This window comes from Phodopus roborovskii, unplaced genomic scaffold (assembly GCF_943737965.1).
Source record: "Phodopus roborovskii unplaced genomic scaffold, PHOROB, whole genome shotgun sequence".
In the NCBI taxonomy this organism is placed as follows: Eukaryota; Metazoa; Chordata; class Mammalia; order Rodentia; family Cricetidae; genus Phodopus; species Phodopus roborovskii.
Window position 1 is genome coordinate 13,851,906 of NW_026126563.1, and position 20,934 is coordinate 13,872,839.

Here is a 20,934-nt window from a genome sequence, read left to right on the forward strand (position 1 = left end):
AGGGACTAGGACTTCTCTTTCTTTTCTTTTTCTTTTTTTAAGAAGTCCTGAAAGATGCTTTCTACCTTCAGATTTTCAAGGGAGCTAAGCACTGGGATAGCAGAATTTTCTCACTGCGCTTTTCATTGTTTAGTTTGCCCTCTGGAGACTACACGTGTGTGCTGTTAACCAGCAGGGAAGCCTCTCAGTTTTTCCTGCTTGTTTATATTCTTTTCATTGCTGCCAATGTAGTGATGTCATTGCTTTTCCTGTGAAGTGACCAGGGAAAGGGGGGAGGGGGCAACTTTTATAAGTTTTATAAGTTCCTTCAGCGAAACGGTACCAGTAGCAAGATGTCGTGGTTTAAGAGTATAATCCAAAGAAGATTAGTAACAACAAACAGGACCCAGGGCTCTGGTCCCAGTTTTTATTCCTAGGAGGATGCCAAAAGCTGCCGTACTGTGGAGGACACAGAAAAAAAAGGCAAAAGGAAAGCCCAAGGTTTGATTTGAAAGAGTGTCTGCTGAGGACATCGTTGCCCAAACACTAGTATGCAGGGCTCATTAATGTTTGAGTCCACCCTTGCAAGACACAGGGAGTCAATCTCCTTGCACATCTAAGTTCTTGACCCCAGGGATATGCTTGAAAACTCTAACGCACGCATTTTATTTCCATCTTAAGTTCTGAAAGACTCTGAAGGACCTGAATCATCTCTGAAGCATTAGGGCACCAGCCAAGTCCCAAGCTCACCCATATTGACATCCAAGCAGGGCGTGTTTGCTCTACCTGCTCCTCTAGGACTAACTCAGTAGCCCCTGTGTCCTCAGGACATGTCTGTAGTCTTTGTCCCGCATCATGGCATCTTTGCCTTCCATCCTTTCTGAATCCTCCCAGGAACACAAATCAGGAATTCCAAGTTCTCAGTCGAGTGGTGGCAAGCAAACATATGTCTAGTTACTGGGTCGACTGAGACAGGAGGATCACCTGAATCCACAAGTTCAAAATCATTCTGGTCAACATAGTGAGATATTGTCACAAGGAAGAAAAAGGAAAAAAGAAAGGACAGCAGGAAGCAAGTAAAAAGAAAGAGAAATAAATCCTGGCTTCATTTTTATTATTTCCATTAAAAAATATGAACAAAAACAAATTACATCCAACATGAAACCAATAAAGGTCCCCAAACCAAAAATCAGGCAAACAAAACTCAGAGAAACAAATGAATTGATTGCCTAAATTGTTCCAGTATAATAATAAAAACTCAGGAGTCAGACATTGAGATAAAGACCTAATAAATCCAAGGAACATTGGGGAGTCATTGGCTGACTCACTCTCCATGTTTTTCCCAATCTACCAGCCCAGGAAATCCCCCTGAAAGTCTCTCTTCCTAACCCTGTCTAGTCCACCTCCTCAGACCTCCAATAAACGCTACACTAATCCTGATTGCCAATCGCCGACTCCACCCTTTGATTTGAGGTGGCTTTATTGGCACAGTGGAATGGCCAACGAACAATTCTCCCACAGCAGACACTCATTAGCAAGTTATTTAAGTTTTTGAAGTATTATCTCTCTGGGTTAAAACACAGCAGCTTGCTCTGGCCTTAAACACAGGAGTGTGGCCATGTTGGCTGCTTTTGTCTTTAAAAGCACCTGCTCAGAATTAGTTTAAACTCTTTAACTGAAACCCCCTGTCTCATATGAACACCTCCAGTGTCTAGGCTTGAAGAAGGTGGATGCTTGTTGGTGATACATCCCTTTAGACAGATGACCTTAGAAACAGGCACCAACTTAGACACGTAGCCTTTATCTGATCGTTTTTAAAGCTGCCATCACTAGGAAAACAGTCACTACACAATATCACAAGTTTTCCTTCCTTCCTTCCTTCCTTCCTTCCTTCCTTCCTTCCTTCCTTCCCTTCCTTCCTTCCTACCAGTTTAGACAGGCTTTCTCCTATCTTAAGCTTTGGAATTTGCTGTGTATCCGAGAATACCTTGAACCTCTGATCTCCTGCCCCCTGAGTGTTAGATTTACAGGCATGCGCCCACCCCACCCACCACCTTTTATGCTGTGCTGGTGAGGAACCCAGACAAACACCCTCCCAACCAAACTACACCTCCATCTTGAAAAGGCATTTTGTTTTGTTGTGTGGTAAATGTATCTGTGTTTTGTGTGTGTGTGTGTGCTCATGTGGAAACCACAGGTTGACTCCCTTTATCAACCTTCACTTAATTTCTTGAGGCAGGGTCTCTCACTGAACGTGGAGGCCACCATTTTACTATTTCCACTAGACTAGCTTTGACCAGTGAGTTTCAGACCTTTCTACCTGCACACCCTTCCTGGACCCCAGTACAGGGGTTACAGGGTGTTGGGATTTTCATGGGTGCTGGGGATCTGAACTCAGGTCTTCATACTTGACTTCAGAATTGCTTTTTTGCAGTTTTTTTGTTTTGTTTTGTTTTTTTCTCTTTGGGCCCACCACCCAATTAAACACATGGAGCCTTATCACTTACGAATGCCCTGTCTTAGCGTGGCTGGTTTCTAACCAGCTGTCTACCGTTTGCTTGGGCTTTCACCTGTCTATTCTCTAAGTCCTTCTTTTCTTCTTACCCTGTCCCTGGCTATGAGATTGGATGGCTGGTCCCCCGGGATCCTCCCTCCTTTTTTCTCTCCTCCTTTTTGTTCTTCTATTTATTCTTTGCTTGGCAGCCCCGCCTATCCCCCTCCTGCTTAGCTATTGGCTATTCAGCTCTTTATTAAGCCAATCAGGTGTTTTGGGTAGGCAGAGTAACACATCTTTCCAGAGTTAAACAAATATTCTACAGCATAGATGAACGTAACATGCCAGGAGGTGGTGGTGCACGCTTTTAATCCCAGCACTCATGGGGCAGAGCAGGTGGATTTCTGTGAGTTTGAGGCCAGCCTGGTCTACAAAGTGAGTTCCAGGACAGCCAGGGATGTTATACAGAGAAACCCTGTCTTAAAAACAAACAAAATGTAACACATCCACATCAGCTTTTTAAAAATGGTTGAGTAGTAAGAGTTCCTTATTCTGGATATGGGTGTGTTGTGAGACAGGTGATTCTGAAATACCTTTTACCACTCCTTGAGTAGAGATGCCCTGTGATGCAGAGGCTTTAAAATCTAGTAAGGCTCTTTGTTTTGTACTTTTGATATGTAAGAAACTTTTTCTTTTATTTCCTTTCAGGCTTTCATAGTTGCAGCTCTTACATCACTTGAGTTGGATATGGGATGGGGTAGGAACTCATCTTGGTACTATTGCATGTGGGTATCCAATTCGGCAAGCACCCTTTATTTACAGGGTTCTTTTCTCATGGAATGATCTTGGTATCTGGCTGACAACCCATTTTAAAGCTTTATTATGGAATCTCAATTATATTTAATTGACCTACGTGTTGATCCTCTGCATAGTACCACGTTGTCTTTACCACTGACACTTTGTTTTTAAATTCTGAAGTCAAGAAGTAAATCTTATAGTTGGTTGTTTTCCTGGATCATTTTGACCATTCTGGGTCACCTGCATTTTCTTAAGAATTGTAGGATCTTTGTGCAAGTTTCTGGGGAAAAAAAAAAGGCAAGAAAAATGCTGGGCACTGGTGGTGCATGCCTTTAATCCCAGTACTTGGGAGGCAGAGGCAGGTGGATCTCTGTGAGTTTGAGGCCAGCCTGGAGCTTTCCAGGACAGCCCCCAAAGACACAGAGAAACCCTGTCTCGAAAAAACAACCAACCAACCGAAAAACCCAAAACCAAAAAAAAAAAAAATGAAAGAAAACTGGGATTTTGAAAGGTATTGCATTCAATCTGTAGACTGCTATAGACCTTTGCCATTTTAACACTTTATATACCAACCCATAAATCAGTACTTTACATTACAGATGCCCCCCCCCAGATTAATGATGCATTGTTGTGACGTTTATTTTGGTTGTCACCTGGACACACCTTGGAAGAGAAACCTCAACTAAAGAGCTGCCTCAAGCATATTGGCTCATGTGTTTGTCTTTGGGGGCCTTTTCCTGCTATCTGATGTAGGTGGGCTCAGAACACTGTGGCAAGGCCAACCCCAGGAGGTGGGCCATTGTACCAAAAGAGTAGCTGGATATGAGCCTGTCAGCAAACCAGTAAGAAGTGTCCCCCTGTGTCTGTTCTTCAGTTCCCGGCTCATGGCTCCTGACTCCAGGTTCCTGGCCTCTGCAACTGATAGGCTGCGACCGGCAAGATGAGATAAACCTTTTCCTCTCTGAGTAGCTTTTAGTTATGGTGTTTATCCCAGTGACAGAAAGCAGAAATCTTTTCATGTACCAGTAATATGTAATAAGATTTTTTTTTGATGTTGGGTATTGGCAGCCATAGTGAGCCCCAGATTCCAGTTGCCACACATCCATGAAGGTGAAAACACAAAGCTATATCATTGCCCCATGTTGCTAAGCTGAGCTAGTCATTAGGTTAGGGGTCCTAAACACATTTTTTAATCTGCAATATTGTCACCTTCTGGTGAGTCTATAGGATTTTGCTTCATTTTAAGTCAATGTACATCTGTATTAAGATCTGCTGAAACATCTTTGAAATATGTTCAGTTTTTATGTACCAAGATTGAACTTTTTAGTTTACTTTATTCTTAAGAATGTTATTCTTTTTGATGCATTATAATTGGACTTTTTTAGTTCATTTTGCTAGTGCTATAGATACAATTGATAGAATTATGCGTCTTTATATCGTTTCTTTTTTGTTAAATATTGCAAATATGTCAAAATACATTTCTATAAGGTTGTTCTTATGGCCTTGCAATAACACTTAAGGTCTTATAAACTTAAACAAACAAACAAACTAAATACCTTCAAGGAACCATTGGATCAAATCTTTATAAACATCCTTGATTATTTCAGGTCTATAAATCTCTACAAGAGAAACTGCAGGACAAATTACACATTGGAGTCATTAGCTAAGCACTGCAGAAATTCCTCTCCTCAAATGGAAGGTTTCTTCACTTTTTCCCAAGAGTGTGTTGATGTCATGAATTCTCTTTTTACATTTAATTAACTTTATCAATTTGATAAATGAAAGATGAGGCTTATTGTGTTTTTTTTGTAAAAGTTGCATTATTATACATTATTATGGGCATTAGTCAATGTCACTTATGAAATTATGAAACATAGTTTCTCCTGCATTTATTTGTTTTCCTTTTTTTTTTTTTGTTGGTTAAGATGCTGTCTGATGCTAGTTTCCTGTCCCTTCTTAAAGCTTCTCCTTTATGTTAGGCTCATGAATTCTTTTCCCTCCCTCCATATTTTTTGAAGAACAAACAGAAGATCAAGTAGGTCGCATAACTACCCCAGCATTTCATAAACATACCAGCGAGTTCCATCCTTCATCTCTGTCCATCTGAGCCTTTACAGCAGAGCGACACAAAGTGGGTAGCTTTCGAACACAAAGTTGCTGTAAGATAGAGAAATCTTGAACATGGTCTCCACAGATGTGCTTGTGGTGGTGGTGGGCTGATTCGTGGTTTCTACACAACAGTCTTTTCACAGTGCACTCTTACAGTGGTCAGTCCTAGCCAGCACACCCTGGCCTCTTATTTTTCATTCATTCTGTTTTTTTTTTCTTTTTCTGTTATGTAGCCCAGGCTGACCTTCAACACCTGACCCATGGGCTCATCTTTCCATAGCGCTGGACTGCAGGTGTGGGCCACAACGTCCAGCTTGGGCTCCTTTGTGAGGACACTGAGCCCATGTGCCAACACCACTCCTACGACGTATTTACACGACTATTCCCTGAATACAAATCTGTACAAGTGGAATGGTTGAGGCAAATGATATGCATACTGGAGTTATTGATCAAGAAATGCAAAAAAGGCCATCTTTAAACTAAAACCATCACTGCTGAGCAGCAGGTTTCAGTCTAGGAATATTCAGCCTAGGCAGGGATATCCAGACCATAGCACCTCTCATGTGCCATTTTGTCCCCATCTCTATATCCAGGCAGAGCGATGTTGTCTCTTCTTGCCTCTTTCCTTCTTTTTTCTAGCCTTCAAAGCTTTGGTCCTGTTTGTCTGGGACACTTAAAGCCCTTGAGTATGCTGGCTTTCCTAGCAAGGCACCTCCTCTAATAGCTTAGGGGTTCTATTGTGGACTCAGTGTTGGAGGGTGACCAAGCTTCAGCCTGGAGGGAGGAGTACCTGGCTTTCTAAAGGATTTCCCCCGAGGTATCTTTCCAGCTAGGTTAACCACAGTGTGCATCGCTGCTTTGTGGTTTGGAAGTATACTTTCCACCACTGCTAATTCAGTGAGATCCTTTAATCCCTGGCTCAGCACGTAACTGTAGGAGAATGGACTCAGATCCACGCTCGCCTGGGAACTAGAAACATCTTTGACAAAAGTTCTACAGGCAGAGGCAGTTTCCCCGGAAACCTAGCAGAAGTTGGGAAGTTGGAGAGCGCTTTGATGTCTGACCTGGCTGTAGGACCCTGAGGACCTGCGGGGAGCTGGGAAAGTTTGCAGCACTCAGAGTTCATGCCTGCTGGTTCCTGATCGCTTCAGTGCCAGAAGCAGCAGCACCTTCCGCAACCCAGTAGCCTCGCCTGCCTACGCGGCCCACTCAGCTCGTGGACAGAGGGGCGCGGCCCGGGCGCCGCCCACATCCCGGGCTGCTCAGGAGCGAGCGCGGGGAGTGTCAGCCGTCTGCTCCCCGGTGCCACGCCATGCACGGGCAGGAGACCCAGCGCAAGGGGATAGCTATGGCTCCAGGCTGGACACTGGGATCCTCACCGCCCCTCCTCACGTTATTGCTGCTGCTGCTGCTGTCGCTCTGCTGGAGCATGGAGGCTCAGGACTCTCGGGCGGCCGCTCTCAGCCTGCACCCGCCCTACTTCAACCTGGCCCAGGCGGCAAGGATCTGGGCCACCGCTACCTGCGGTGAGCGGGGTCTGGAGGTCGCAAGTGCCCGGCCAGAACTTTACTGCAAATTGGTGGGCGGCCCCACCGCACAGGGCAGCGGCCACACCATCCAGGTACTGTCTCCACGGGTAGCGGGGATTGGGTTGCGACCGGGCCAGTCACCAAAGGATGAGTCTTCATTTCTTCACTTGAGCTAATGATCTCAAGTGTCAGGGACCAGGCTGTCCCAAGGCCAGACTGGCTGGGGACCCTGTGACCTGGGATCTCTTGGTACACGGCAGTAGGAGCACCACCTTGGACACTCGCCATCCTAGTTGGGCTGGGCAAAGCGAGGGCGAGTGAAATCTGTGGTCAGGTTCCAACCTGCAGAGGAGGAAGCCTTAGGCTTGATAGCAAATGTCCATCACCCAGATGGAGCCAGGCCAGCCCGGGACCGACCCTGGGCTTCAGAGGAGGCTCTCTACCAGACTTTTGGGTTTTGCAATCTTATGCCTAGGAAACTTCAGTAACCTTTCCGGTTATATCTGTGGTACTACTTCACTGCCGGCAAAGGCTCATTACATCTGATGCTCCAACCCGCAGTTGGGGGTGCCAGTGAGACTTCCAGTGGGCAGAAACAGACGCCGCACTCTGGCGAAGATGAGGGTGCAGGCGGTTAGTGCTGCTTAATCAGCACCTTGTGTGCCAGCCTCACCCTCATCTTGGCCTGGAAGGTGCACAAAGGAGTAGCCTAGGAAACAGCATTTTAGCCTAGGGTGGGTGTGAGTGCTTGAATCCAGTCCTAAGTCCAAAACCTCTCTCCGGGAAGTGCTGCTGAAGAGAGGAAATATTGCCAGAAGAGGGAGGAATTTTGGAGCTTAGTGTGTCTGGGTTAGTGTTAGACAGTCTTGACTGGTATCGCCATCAGTGGTGGGTAGTTGAACATGCCATGTGATAGATGGGATTTTATCTATAAACTATGCATGTGTGAACATCCTAACTTACTGTACATATCTTACTACATGGAAAGAAAAAATTGAAAAGATAACCAATAATAAAAACAGTTTTTGTAACCATAGTGTAAATATGCAAAATGGGAAATAGAAGATAATGATGATGAATTTTCTCCAACAGATGTTAATTACTTTTTTCCTCAATTATTTGTTACTGTGGAAAATTAGAAATGTATACAAATGTAATTGTGGAGTTTGTTCAGACACATTTAGCTTGGTACTTGTTGCTCAACCATTCTAAGTTGATCTTTATAGGTCATACATCTGAAATATCCCTGAAAAGACAGAGGCTCATGCAGAGGATGTAGTCCAATGGTAGAGTGATTGCCTAGCATGCAGGAGGCATCCCAGGACTAAAAACAAACAAACAAACAACCAAACAAACACCAGAAAAGTAAGGCATGGTGGTCTGTACCTGTAACTTCAGCACTGGGGTGCCTGGGCCAGGAGGACTGAGAATCTGAGTTTGAACTAAACTACAGGACAAGTTCAAGACCAGCTGTGTGGAAAAAAAAAATCATTAAAATCCTGATGATGCTGGAACTAGTTTTAGTATGTGTGTGTGGCACCTGGAGTATGTCCCCTGACACGCTCCTTCTAGTCTTAGGGCATAGACGGAGAGGCCTGAGTGGCAGAATGGCGTGAGGCAGTGACATCCTCTTGCTCAGTGCCGCAGTGAGGGTGGGCAAAGGTGGGGGCTGTGGCATCTTTGTGGGTTCACTGCCCTCTCTTTTAGCTCTGCCTTTCTTTTCGATCTCATTTTGGATCGCTTTCTTCCTTTCTTCTTTTCTTTGTAGTTTAGGATGTGTGAACAGTGTCCTGGGCCAATCACTGCAGTGTGTGGTAGCACTTACTTACAGTACTGCATTATAGACCAAAGGAACATGTTTTTCACTTCAAAAAAAAAAAAAATGGTGTTGACAGATGGACAGACGGAGGAGTGTTACCAAGTTGCGACAGGCTTCTTGCTGTCTGCACACTCAGGATTTTTTTCTCCCAGTAGAAACTTGGCTAGTCTTTGTTTCCTTTCCCTGCTACATTCATAATTTTCTGCTAAGGAAAATCATGTGTTTTAATGTTTCGGATAATCTCTTCAAAAAGCACTGACAGTTTCTTTTGGAAAAAATTAAAATTCACTAGAAAATTTTTTTTCTGCATTTAAGTAAATGAAAGCATGGAACTTGTAAAGTTAATGAATTTCCGGCTTTGCCACAAAGAGAGGCACATATTCCCAAGCATCTGCCTTTCTGAATGCGTTTTCCTCCATGAGACATCTATTTTCTTAGAAAAGTGTTTACTGTCCCACACACGATTGGCACTTTGATAAAATACAGGGTCTGCCTTTATTTGTCTGTAAATATAGGGTCACTGTCCAACAGAGTCCTGCACATAGCCAGTTGTCATCCCAGAGAGTCTGCAAGTTTGGAATGTGTGGGGGACATCCATGTAATTCTTCCTTCAAAAGGTGTTTTATCGTTGTATATTAATTATACAAGACAATTGCCTTCAAGTTTCACAACTGCCAATCACATTCATATACTGACCGCTATCCTTTCCCTGCCCTTCTCTCCTCCCCGACCCCCTTTCCTAATAGTTCAACTTCTGCTCTCCTGACTTTTGAAATTGGGATTCTGCACATGAGCGAGAAAACAGGGCATCTTTTTCTTCTTCAGTCTGGTTCGTTTTGATTATGACCCCCAACCATAAAATTATTTTCATCAGCACTTCATAACTGTAATGTTGGCACTGTTATGAACCACAATGTAAACACCTGTGTTTTCTAACAGTTTTAGGCAACCCCTGTGAAAAGGTCCTTTGATCTGAGGGGCAGGTCATAACCCACAGGTTGAGAACCATTTTCTTCATCCACTCATCTGCTGATGAACCCCTAGGCTATTTCCATATCCTGGCTGTTGTAAGCAATGTGAAAATCAACACAGACATGCAGGTATTTCTATTGTAAGCTGACGTCAAGTCCTTCCGGTATGCACCAGGAAGTATGTTGTGATTGTACTGTGTAGAAGTTTTATTTGCCCATGTTGTGAGGACCTCCATTCTGACTGCCGTCGTGGTTGCATTAATGCATAGTCCCACCAGCGCTACCCAAGGACGTTTTTGCAAATGTGCACCAGCACATCTTGTTCTCTTCATGGTGCCCATGTTGTTCGGGATGAAAAGGACTCTCAATGTGCTTTTGATTTGCATCTCCAGACTAAAGATGTCAAACACTTTTTTGTGTATTTATTGGCTATTTGTTGTTTTGGGGGAAAGTATCTCATGTTTGTCCTAGTGATTACTTTTTGTTTTTTGTTTTTTTTTTTTAATTCTCCATGTATCCCGCATATTAATCCTGTACAAGTTGAATCGCTGGTGAAGATTTTTCTCCCATTCTGTATATGTTTTTTTTTTTGTTTTCCGAGACAGGGTTCTCTGTGTAGCTCTGTAGACCAGGCTGGCGTCAAACTTACAGAGATCTGCCTGCTTCTGCCTCGCAAGTGCTGGGATTAAAATGTGCACAGCCATCTGCCTTGCTTAAATGTTGATTTTCTTTTACACTGTTACTTTGTCAAATTTGTCAGGTCTGGAAGGTTTTTGGTGGAATCTTTAGGGCCTTCTAAGTATAGGAGCATATCATTTGGAAATGGGAATACTTTGGCATCTTCTTCTTCCATCCCTATACCATATTTATTTACTTTTTATTTGCCTTACTGCTGTAGCTACGTTTTAAGCACTGTATTGGGATAAAAGCAACAACAGTGGAATTCTTATCTTGTTCTTGCTTTTAGTGAAAATGATTTGAGTTTTTCCCTTCAGTATGATGTTGCCTATAAGTGTATGATGTATATAGCATTTATTACGTTGTGGCATGGTACTTCTATATGTAAGTTTTATTTTTTTTTATTTTTTTTGGACAATTTTCATGAAGGGATGTTGGTTTTTGTCAAATGATTCCACATGTCTGATGAGATGATCATGTGGGTTTGTTGTTGACTTGTGAGGCTGTGCTTTATGTCACCACTTAGCATTTATTGAATCCTCTTTGCATTCCTGGAATGCAGCTAGCATTATCATGGTGACTGATCTTTTTAGTGTTTGTTGAATTTAGTCTGCAGATATTTTGTTGACTATTTTTTTTTTTTGCACCAAGAGCATTGGTCAGTGGTTTTCTTTTGCTGATTGTTATCTAATTTGACTTAAGTATCTGGGTGATGGTGGCTTTATGGCTAGCATTAGAAGAACTCCTTCCCTTTCTATTTTATGGAGTAGAGTGGGGATCATAATGTTAGCTCTTCTTTAGATATTGTAAATCATCAGTGAATATTCTTTTTGTTTGTTTTTTGATAGAGGGGTGTCTCTGTAGCTCTGACTGCCCCAGAACTCACTCTGTAGACCAGGCTAGCCTCAAACTCACAAAGATGTGCCTGTCACTGCCTCCTGAGTGCTAGGATTTTCCCCCCTAATTCTTATTAGATTACAGTTCGTAATTGTGGGGAAGTCAAGGCAGGGATTTGGAGCAGCTAGTCATATTCCACAGTGAAGATGAGAGGAAGAGTGAATGCTACAGTGCTTACCACTTAGCTCCCGTGTACAGCCAGGATGGACCCTAGGGATAGTGCTATTCACAGTGGGCTAGGTTTCCCCACCCCAATTACCATAACCAAGATCTCCGCCCCCCCCCCCACATGCCCATGGGCCATCCTGACCTGGACAGTTCCTCATTGAGACTTATCTTCTGGATGAATCCAGTTGGTGCAAGGTGACACTCAAATGTAACCACCACAGGAAGTAACATTTCCCAAAGCAGCAGGGTCTGCACTCTGCTCTCGCACTGGGAAAAGCAGAGTGATTCGAAGGGCCAGTGTTACACAATTTCTAAATCAGCAGCAGCCAGCCCTTCTTTTCTGGTTTGTCTCTGCCCTGGTTTTCCAGGTCGCCTTTCCGATGTTCTCTTTCTGTGGCTGTACTGTTCCTCCCCATCTCTCCCTCCCCAGTCAGGCCATCTGGTCTCTGCACTGTGGAGTTCTTTCTCATCCACTGTCCCAATAACCAGTGTCTGGGTCTCTCATAAGTTTCGTCTGTTTAAACTTCGCTCTGTCCTTTCAGTCACTAGTTTTGCCGAGAAGCAGTTTTCTGGCTGTTTAAGAACCACTGGGAAATTGGAAGGTGCTGCCTGGCAGCTTCAAACCTGCCATTTTGGCTCCTCCCCTTTAAACACCATTTTAAATGCTTCCACACGAGATGTCTGGTAAACTCTGCATAGTCAAAAGAATTTCAAGCTCATTTCTCATTTCAATCCAGGCTTGTATTTTTTCTGCTATTTAAGGGAAGAGAATCCATATTTTATTTGACCATAGTCATGGTCACATGCTACAATCACGGCCTTCCTTTGCTCAGACACTCAAGATCGTTAAAAGCAAGTGATCAGCTGACTTGGAGACTAGATGAGGGTCCCTCTGACAATATGTACATTAAATATTAGCAAAACGGAGTCTTTTCATTTAAGTAAACTATCAGTTGTGGCTTGAATATTTAATTCTGGGTGCACTGCATTGCTTGCCACAGCCAGTGCTGGGGATTGTTTTCCCAGGTATGGGTAGAGCAGGTGTGAAGTGAGGAGAGGCCTCACAGAGATCCATATCTGTGGTTCCCCCAGACTTGCCCACAGAGGGCCACCACATGCTCCCCAGGTTGCAATTTTAATGATAGGTAGGTTGGCCCTGCTGTTGCCTTTCCAGCTTTTATTGGGTTTGTAAGACCCACCATGCACAGAGCTGCCACTCTCAGACACAGTGGAAAGAGGGTTCTCAGGGTCACTCCGTGGACGGTGTCTCTAGGTCAGGGTGGAACTGTTGACTTTGATTTGGTGATATGCCAGATTTGGAATTTTCCTCTGCAAAGAATCAGCCAAAGTTGCTTTCTGCTCCAACAGTTGAGGGGCTCGAGAACATAGACTACTTGCTGGCAAGCATGTTTCGGGAAGGAAGGCAAAGCTGAGCTCTGGAGGCCGGCCGGCCTCCTGGGTGCTTTCACGGAGTGTGGGCATGAGTTGCTAGGCATTTGTCTTTCAGAGAGGGAGGGGAGTCTGGGCACAAGTGGAGGACAACAGAGAGATTATGGTTAATCCCTCTTTTGTACCCGAGGGAGGCTGGATACAGCCAGAGATTGGAGTTAACTACAGCAGTTCAGTTTCCTCACACTTTCTAAAAATAAATTTGTGAGGCCAGCCAGGATTTAGAATTTCATGCCAAAAGGACCTACAAACATTAAATTTATAAAATGAACAAAGGTCATTACTTAAAATAGAATCTGGAGCTCCCCTGCACTTTTAAGGCTTTATCACTTAAGGCCTCATAACACGCTTCAGGGAGGGGCGTTTCTATTTTCTCTGCTCAGCCCTGGAATTAAGTAATTCTTCAAGGCTTTATTGATTATGACCTTCGGGAGCCAAGGTCTGGTGCTTCGTCCTCCTGTCCCTACTAGTGTGCCATTGTGTGTCATTGGGTGCCATTGCATCCAGGCCGTTTCAGTGGCCAAGGCTTGGGAATAAGCTGGCTCTCCTCTGTATGTATTTAGACTCTTTGGTATTATTCTTTGGGGGGTGTAATTGGATGTATATTTACGCCTTTAATTAATTCCCCCCTCCATTCACAACTACTAACCCTTTATGGTTCTGCATTCTGAGGTTGCAAAGAGCACCCGATGACGTCTTTCTCACTGCAGGGAAGTGTAATGTCATTCTGTGCCCCTGAAGAGTCTGTTCTTACCGTGAAACACCTGACTGTGGCAATTTAGATTTGAGCCCTATTCTAACGGTGCCAGCCCCCTGATGTTGGAAAATTGTTCACCATTGATCATCTCCTGCCCCTTCCCTCAGATTGCATTCCCACAGAGCCCTGCTGCGCCTGTCCCCGCTCGTGTGTTCCCGCGCAAGGCTGAACACGTGGAAGTACTTAGATTAATAGAAATGGGTTAATAATTAAGACAAAGCTAGCCGATAAGAAACTAGTAACAGGCCAACGGAATTATATCTAATACAGCATCCCTGTGTGTTATTTGGGCTGGCACGGCAGAGGGCCCAGTCCTGCAGGGAAAAACTACTCGTAACACCTTTCCCGAAAACTGATTTCTTAGCTTTCTGTTCCTACTTCCTGTGCTTCTGTCCTGGGCCATTAGAGGCCTGTGGGAGCGTCACTGCCTGAGGGGCAACTGCCCCTGTCACCTGCCCTTTGCATGTGATGCTTCACGGGGAGCAGTGGGGCACCAGGACCGCATGCAGTACCCTCTTTTCTTCTTGGTCTGTTGCCTGCATGGTCACAGGAAACGAGTGCCTTGATAGTTGCCTTCCTTCCTCCTCCGCCTGACCAGTTTAACAGCTGAAGGTGGACAGGGGCCGGGGAGGTATTCTTTGAGGTGATCTTTGATTCCTACCACCTATAAAGATCTGCACTATCGGGAGATAATGCTTACAGATGCTCTTGTGTTTGATACTCATTTGCCTCCACGTTTGATAACTATTTACTGACGTCAGTGAACCAGGCATGCGGAACGGCGATAAAGGGGAGGTAAGACATTACAGAACAAGTCAGGGAAAGCCCTGAGCTAACATACTGTGGGGATGTGGTAAGCAGTCAGTGCATGGATCCGTCACAGGTCATCGATGAGCTGGGAGAGGAGACAGGAGTCCATGATGAAGAGCGATGGTGGAACCGAAAGATTGAGGGGGATCCAAGTGTGAGAACGGGAAAGTAAATTACAGGTGGAGGGACAACAGGGCCTTGAGGTGGGGACATGACATTTATACATTTTCCAGGACCTCAGAAAACCTCACAGCCCCCAGATGTGAGATACTCGTGAACTGTCCAGGATTTCCAAGCATCTCACCCTTGTTGGGGGAAATCTCTCTGAAAAGAGTCTGAAGTTGGGTTCAATGTGTTCCCTGGATAAAAAATAGCTTGCAAAAGGCCCCAAGGAAGCAACAGCTTCTAGGCCATTGGAGAAATAGCATCAGTGTTGGAGAGAGGGGTCGGGGGCGTATAGTTGTTGATGGAAAGTTTTTGAACAGGCCAGGGACATGGGATCTGGGTGCATGGGACACAGATGGTGTCTCTATAACCACGGGAGGGAAGGCAAGCATATTGGGCTTAGCACAGTCACTGGGAGGTTGTTGATTAGGACCAAAGCCAGTTCAATGGTTTGCGCATTGATAAGAAGATGGGGAAAGAAAATCAAAGAGCAAGGAGGATATGTGCAGTAATAACACTAAGGAGACCAAGAGGGAAGATGGGCAAAAAACGCCTAGGTTTAGAAAAGTACTACTGTTCACAGACAGAAGTCTAACCATCCTCATATAGCTGGGTGAGTCAAAATGTCAGGTAGGTGGTCCATCATCACAGAACAGATGTTCTCCAGCCAAGGACAGACTTCGAGGTACCAAGCCCAGATACCTTTATCTGGTCTCCTCTTCCCCCTTCTTCTCACTGCCCAGCTTGAGTCATCCCTTCCTGGGTTCCTCTCTTGGCTTCCCCCTTGGACAGGATGTTCTTTCTCTTGGCGCCTCTGGCTCTACCTCCAGGATTTATCTAGAAAACCAAATACATACGTGCCAAGCACAGTGTCAAACCTGACTTGCAGGTACTTCCTTTTGCCCTCATTGTTGCCCGTGCAGTGGCTCTGTGGCTACAGCCATCAGGCATCTCTATGGTGCAACTGTGTATCAGTCATGTTACCTCTGTACTTTCCAGGTTCATAAGCAGAGAAATCATTGTGGTCCTGGCTCTCACCGGAGATGTTGATTCTCTAAGGATGGTGCAGGATCCTTGAGTCCGAATTCCCAACAAGCTCTCAGTTGGTTCCAGCGGCGATACAGTCATGGACCAGAGCAGAGCACCTCATGCACGGTTTCCCATTTAACCCCTGAAGAACGGCAAAGATTGGCAGGGCTATCACAGATAAAGAGAACCACAGCTTAAAGAGGCCAAGTAATGCTACTGATGTTCCACAGTTGTAATTCTGAGGATCAGGATCAGAACCTCTTCCTGCTGTGGTTTGAATCTAAAATTCCTCCTGAAGGCCATGAGATAGTGGCTTGGCTGCCAGCTGATTGGAGTCTGGGGAAATGAGTAGATCATGATGGGCTCTTGGGAGGTGACTTATGTTCCCGAGACAGGACTCAGATAAGGGAGGGGTCCTTGGGGTTATGCTCCTAGTTACTTTTCTTGTTGCTGTTACAAAATATCCAAACAAACAAAACCAGAAGGAAGGAAGGAAAGACGGAAGGAAGGGTTAATTTTGGCTTTATAGTTTGAGGGCACATCATCATGGTGAGGAAAGCACAGTGGCAGGAACATCAGGTGACTTGTCACATTGTATCAGTAGTCAGGGAGCAGAGATGACTGTTGGCGCTCAGCTTGCCTTCTCCTTTTTCCCTACTCTATGACTCCAGCTCATGGGACGGTGCTATCACAGAGTGTATGATTATATACACTGTTACATGTTATTTTTCCTGAGGATGTAAGACACAAATGCCTATTCATCTCAGATGGGAACTGACAACAGACCAAAGCAGTCATATTACCAAGTTCAATTTGATGAGCCAGTGAGCCTGCAGGAGTATGGCTGAAGGGTCACTTACATGATCAGGACTACTCAAGGGCAGCTGTATCACTGAAGGCCACCCCAGCATGGGTAACCCTTCCTGGGAGCTATAAACACCACCCTAGTTAATCCATTGGAGAAACTCCATCACGGACATGCCCAGAGGTGTTTCTTCCAGGTGATTCTGGACCCTGTCCGATTGAAAATCTGTGTTCATCACCACAGGAATCCATCTTGTTCCTCGCCATTTCTCTTCCCCTGCCTCTTTCTTGGTTTCCTGGTCACCGTGAGGTGAACAGCTTTGCTTTTCACCCCACGCTCCACTCTGGCTTGTCTCAGGACCAAAGTGTGGGACCCAGAGACCATGAACTGACACCCCAAAATGGCGAGCCACAACCGTTTCCTCCTTAGAGGATTTTCTCAAGTGTTTTGTCTTGGCTATAGGAGAGCTCATGGACACAGCTGTTGTACTCCAAAATATACACCTCCAAAATGAGCTAGGAAGATCCACACTCCCACTAGGTACACAGAGTTTTGAATTACTCATTTGCATATACTTGTTTATTTTTCTGAGTTTTCCTTAAGCACTTAGAACCAACCTTGAGTACTTTGTTTCCTCTCTCCTTATATCCAGAAGCCTGGTATAGCAGAGAGGAAGGGAGGAAATGTCCCAGCCCCCAGTGCTGTGAAACGTGCAGGAGCCACAGTACTGTGTACTCGATGCGCTGTGAAACCACCACTCACTCCTTATCACAACTCACTGCACACTATGCAAACTTGCGGGAAAATGACAAAGTGCTTGCTTTAATGGTTGTAACCACGCCTGTGTGCGATGGTGCCTCTTTGCAAAGAGGCAGCCTTAGTTTGGAATTGGCGCACTGCAGAAAATTCTTCCCTTTTGTGGCTGGCTTAGGGTTGAGCACTGGAGATACCATAGCCTTCAGAGTCTTAGAGAATGATGGCTTGGAGTGGAGCCCCTGGCAGTGATGCATGATGGGGCTGTTGATGATTGAGTGTGGTTAGATGCTCCCCTTGCCAGGATTCCTGTGCCTGATGTGAGGGCAAACGTGTAAAGTGCTGCCAGGCAGGAATCCTTCCTCAGCCGGGCCTCTGTGCACATCTGGTGGTGGAAAATAGCACAATTGCTATTCCAGTTCAGCCTCACATTCCCTCCACATCGGAGGCAGGGCTCTTTGATCTAACTTGCAGAGAAGCTCAGCCAGGGCCGAGTGAGCATCTCTAGACCCTTGTGCAGTCCTGGTTCCAGCATGCCCCAGCCATGTGGCCTCAGGCAAGGCTGTTTGACTCTAACTTCATTTCTCCACTCCAGGTTTCATGTGCTTTGCTATAAACCCTGGAGCGTAGATATGCCCAGGACATTGTGTCTCGGAGCTCTCAGCCTTCCACATACCCATGCCATCTCTGTTCTAGCACTTTCTAGAAAAGTGTGATGGTCAAATGACTTCTTAGCAATTGTCAAGGGCAGATTCACCTGTTCATGTTATTTCTCTGATTTCAGCCCAGTTCTGACACTTTAGGATTTGAGCAATTTGGATAAATTGAACAGTTCAAACTGAAAAACCAAAGTTCCGTCAGGGGTACTGTTGGAATCACAGTGTTTGTATTACTAATTCAGGGCAGAGTATGACATGTAAGAGGCTATTTAGCCTAAGACAATCATCAAGAGTGTTGGGAGCTATCAGAGGCTGGATTCTCTATCTGTATGAGGAAGATGCCGTTGCTGAGCCATGGGATGGATGCTGTCTTATCTCCTGTGGACTACCAGTGCTGGGGCCTTACACTGGCTATTTGGAATGTCCCCTTTCCTTTATTTAAAAAAAAAAAGCATATTTATTGGTGTGTGTGTGTGTGTGTGTGTGCGTGTGCGTATGTGCCTGCCTGTGTGAATGGATGTACATTTGGATGTGCAGATAATCCCCCAGAGACTAAGAGAGGGTGTTGGCTCTCTTGGAGCTGAAGTTGTAAGTATGGTGAGCTGTGTTGTGGGTCTGGGATCTGGATGATGTCCTTATGATTGAGCAGCAAGTGCTCTTGATTGCTGGACCATTTCTCCAGCCCTCAGTCCCTTCCTTGCTAGCCCCCTCCATTGTACTGCATTTTCTGCTTCCTACATTACCAGGCCAACAACAGGCTCAGCACAATTCACAGTGAGTCATTGGCCCTGTTCATCTTTGGATGTTGGAAACTTCTGGTACAGAGTATCTGCAACAGTTTGTGGAGTGGGTGTGGCCTTGTTGGTAGAAGCGTGTCACCGTGGGGGTGGGCTTTGAGGTTTCCTATGATCAGGATCCTACCAAGTGTCTTTGTCAACTTCCTGTGGCCTGCATATCAAGATACAGCCAGCACCATGTCTGCCTGCACGCTGCCATGCTCCCCGCCATGATGACAATGAACCAAACCTCTGAACTGTAAGCCGCCACCTCAAATAAAAGTCTTCCTTTATAAGAGTTGCCATGGTCACAGGTCTCTTCCCAGCAACAGAAACTCTGTAGTGCAAGTCTCAGGAGTTTGAAGCCCACCGCGGGCTGCACAATGAGACTCTGTTTCAAAAAAAAGAAAAGAAAAGAAAAAACAAAGAAGGAAGCAGAGGGAAACAGTGGAAATTAATAAAGCATTCAGGATGGTGGTTTCCTCAGGTGGCTGTAGATAGTGGGAAGGGGACATATGCGACCACACGGGTCATCATTTAGGCTCTACTTTTGGTTTCGGTAGGAAGTTCATGCATTTCATACATATTTACTTTAATGTTAAACTACCACACATGCAAACACACATGCATATGTGTGGCATAAAAGGACCATAGGAGCATATCATAAACTGAAGGAAATGAGAAACCCTTAATCCAAGCCTGCAGCTGAATCCCAATATTTTTAATGACCATAAATAAATTTCGTTTTTCATTTTGTCCACACAGCCACTTACAGTGTGACTGTACCATTCTTGAATTACCTGCTTTCCTACAGCCGCACAGTTACTTCGTCTCCCGATTTTGCTCCGTGAACAGGCTGCAGTCCAGCATCTGATGCCATCAAACATGTGCAAACCGTCCCTTTGAGTTCTAAGCTCAGGAGTTGTAGTGCTAAGTTCTAAGTGTGAATTTACTTTAGGAGTGATGCCAGAGCAGCTTCTGGAAGTTTTTATGCCAACATATACCCTTTGTGTATCTTTTCTAATACTTATAGCACCACACTTTAAATCTGGGTAGACTGAGTGTGTGTAAAATTCTATTGCATATGGCCTGCCATAATTGCTAATGGTGATGATATAGACACATTCTCCAGTGTTCACTTCCTCCTCTGTGAGCGGCCTGGTTTTGTTTTTTTTCTATTGAACTGTTTGTACTTCTTTTGATACTGTGAAAGGATTTGATGTGTGTTTTGGAAATTTAGGGCTATTCTGTTCTCTGTTCAATTACAATTCTTTTGAATATAATAAATAAATAAACAAACAAACATTTAAAAACTTGGAAGCTTAAATCAATAGCAAAAATTTTCCTTCATGAGGAAGGCACTTACTGCTCAACCCAGGCAACTAGAATTTGACTCCTGGAATCTGCATAAAGGTGGAAGGAGACCCAGTTGCCTATTTTTGTCCTTTGCCCCCCCCCACAATTAATGACAGTAACAATAATTTTTAGATAAACTTTAAAACCCTTAAGAACTTGCTAAAGGAATCATTGTTCTGCTGGTCTTCCCCATAACATGACATCTTGGCCCAAGTGACAGGGTGCAGAAGGCCAGCTCAACCTGTGACCCCCATGAACCCATGGGCCTCATATCTCCAAGGTGCTGCTGCCAAGTTCTAGAAACGTCTTTATATATTATCAAACAATAAACATCTATACAGACAGCTCAGCACATGGGAGGGAACAGTTGTTCACCACAAAAAAAAAAAAAAAAAAAAAAAAAAAATTTTGTGCATGAGCACATTTGGTTACACACCAGAACCAAGCTGGTCTCTGAACAGCTGAGGATTATTGCAAATGCCCGAAGAGCTACCCATTTCCCCAGCACATTTCTGAGGAGGTGGTGAGCATAGCTTTTTCCTTTACCTCCGCTCTTTTTCACGCTGCTCATATTTTGGGATAACTTAGTTTGGGAGTGGAGTAAATCAGTCTGTGAAGTCCATTCCTGTGGGGGAAGCATGACTTTTTGATCTGGGCAGTGGTGGCTCATGCCTTTAATCCCAGCACCCAGGAGGCAAAAGCAGGCAGATCTCCCTGAGTTGGAGGCCAGCCTGATCTACAAGGCGAGTTTCAGGACAGCCAGAGCTATACAGAGAAACCCTGTTTCAAAACACACACACACACACACACACACACACACACACACACACACACACACACACACCACAAACACAAGGAAGACCAAGGTTCAGCTTTTTAGCTGGTGAGTAGTCGTAAAATTCTGCATTGAAAAGAACAAAGTGGAGCAAAACT

At 44.8% G+C, this 20,934-nt stretch overlaps 1 protein-coding gene across 1 annotated transcript in view; it reads left to right on the forward strand.

Moving 5' to 3' along the window:
* The first annotated feature begins 5,640 nt into the window (after positions 1-5,640).
* Lama3 (laminin subunit alpha 3) overlaps positions 5,641-20,934 on the forward strand; it is a 197,625-nt gene continuing 182,331 nt past the window's right edge. Inside the window, exons 1-3 of the mRNA XM_051202047.1 lie at positions 5,641-5,706; positions 6,455-6,652; positions 6,705-7,001. Of these exons, the coding sequence (XP_051058004.1) occupies positions 5,641-5,706; positions 6,455-6,652; positions 6,705-7,001 (561 nt within the window). The remainder of the gene's footprint in view (positions 5,707-6,454; positions 6,653-6,704; positions 7,002-20,934) is intronic.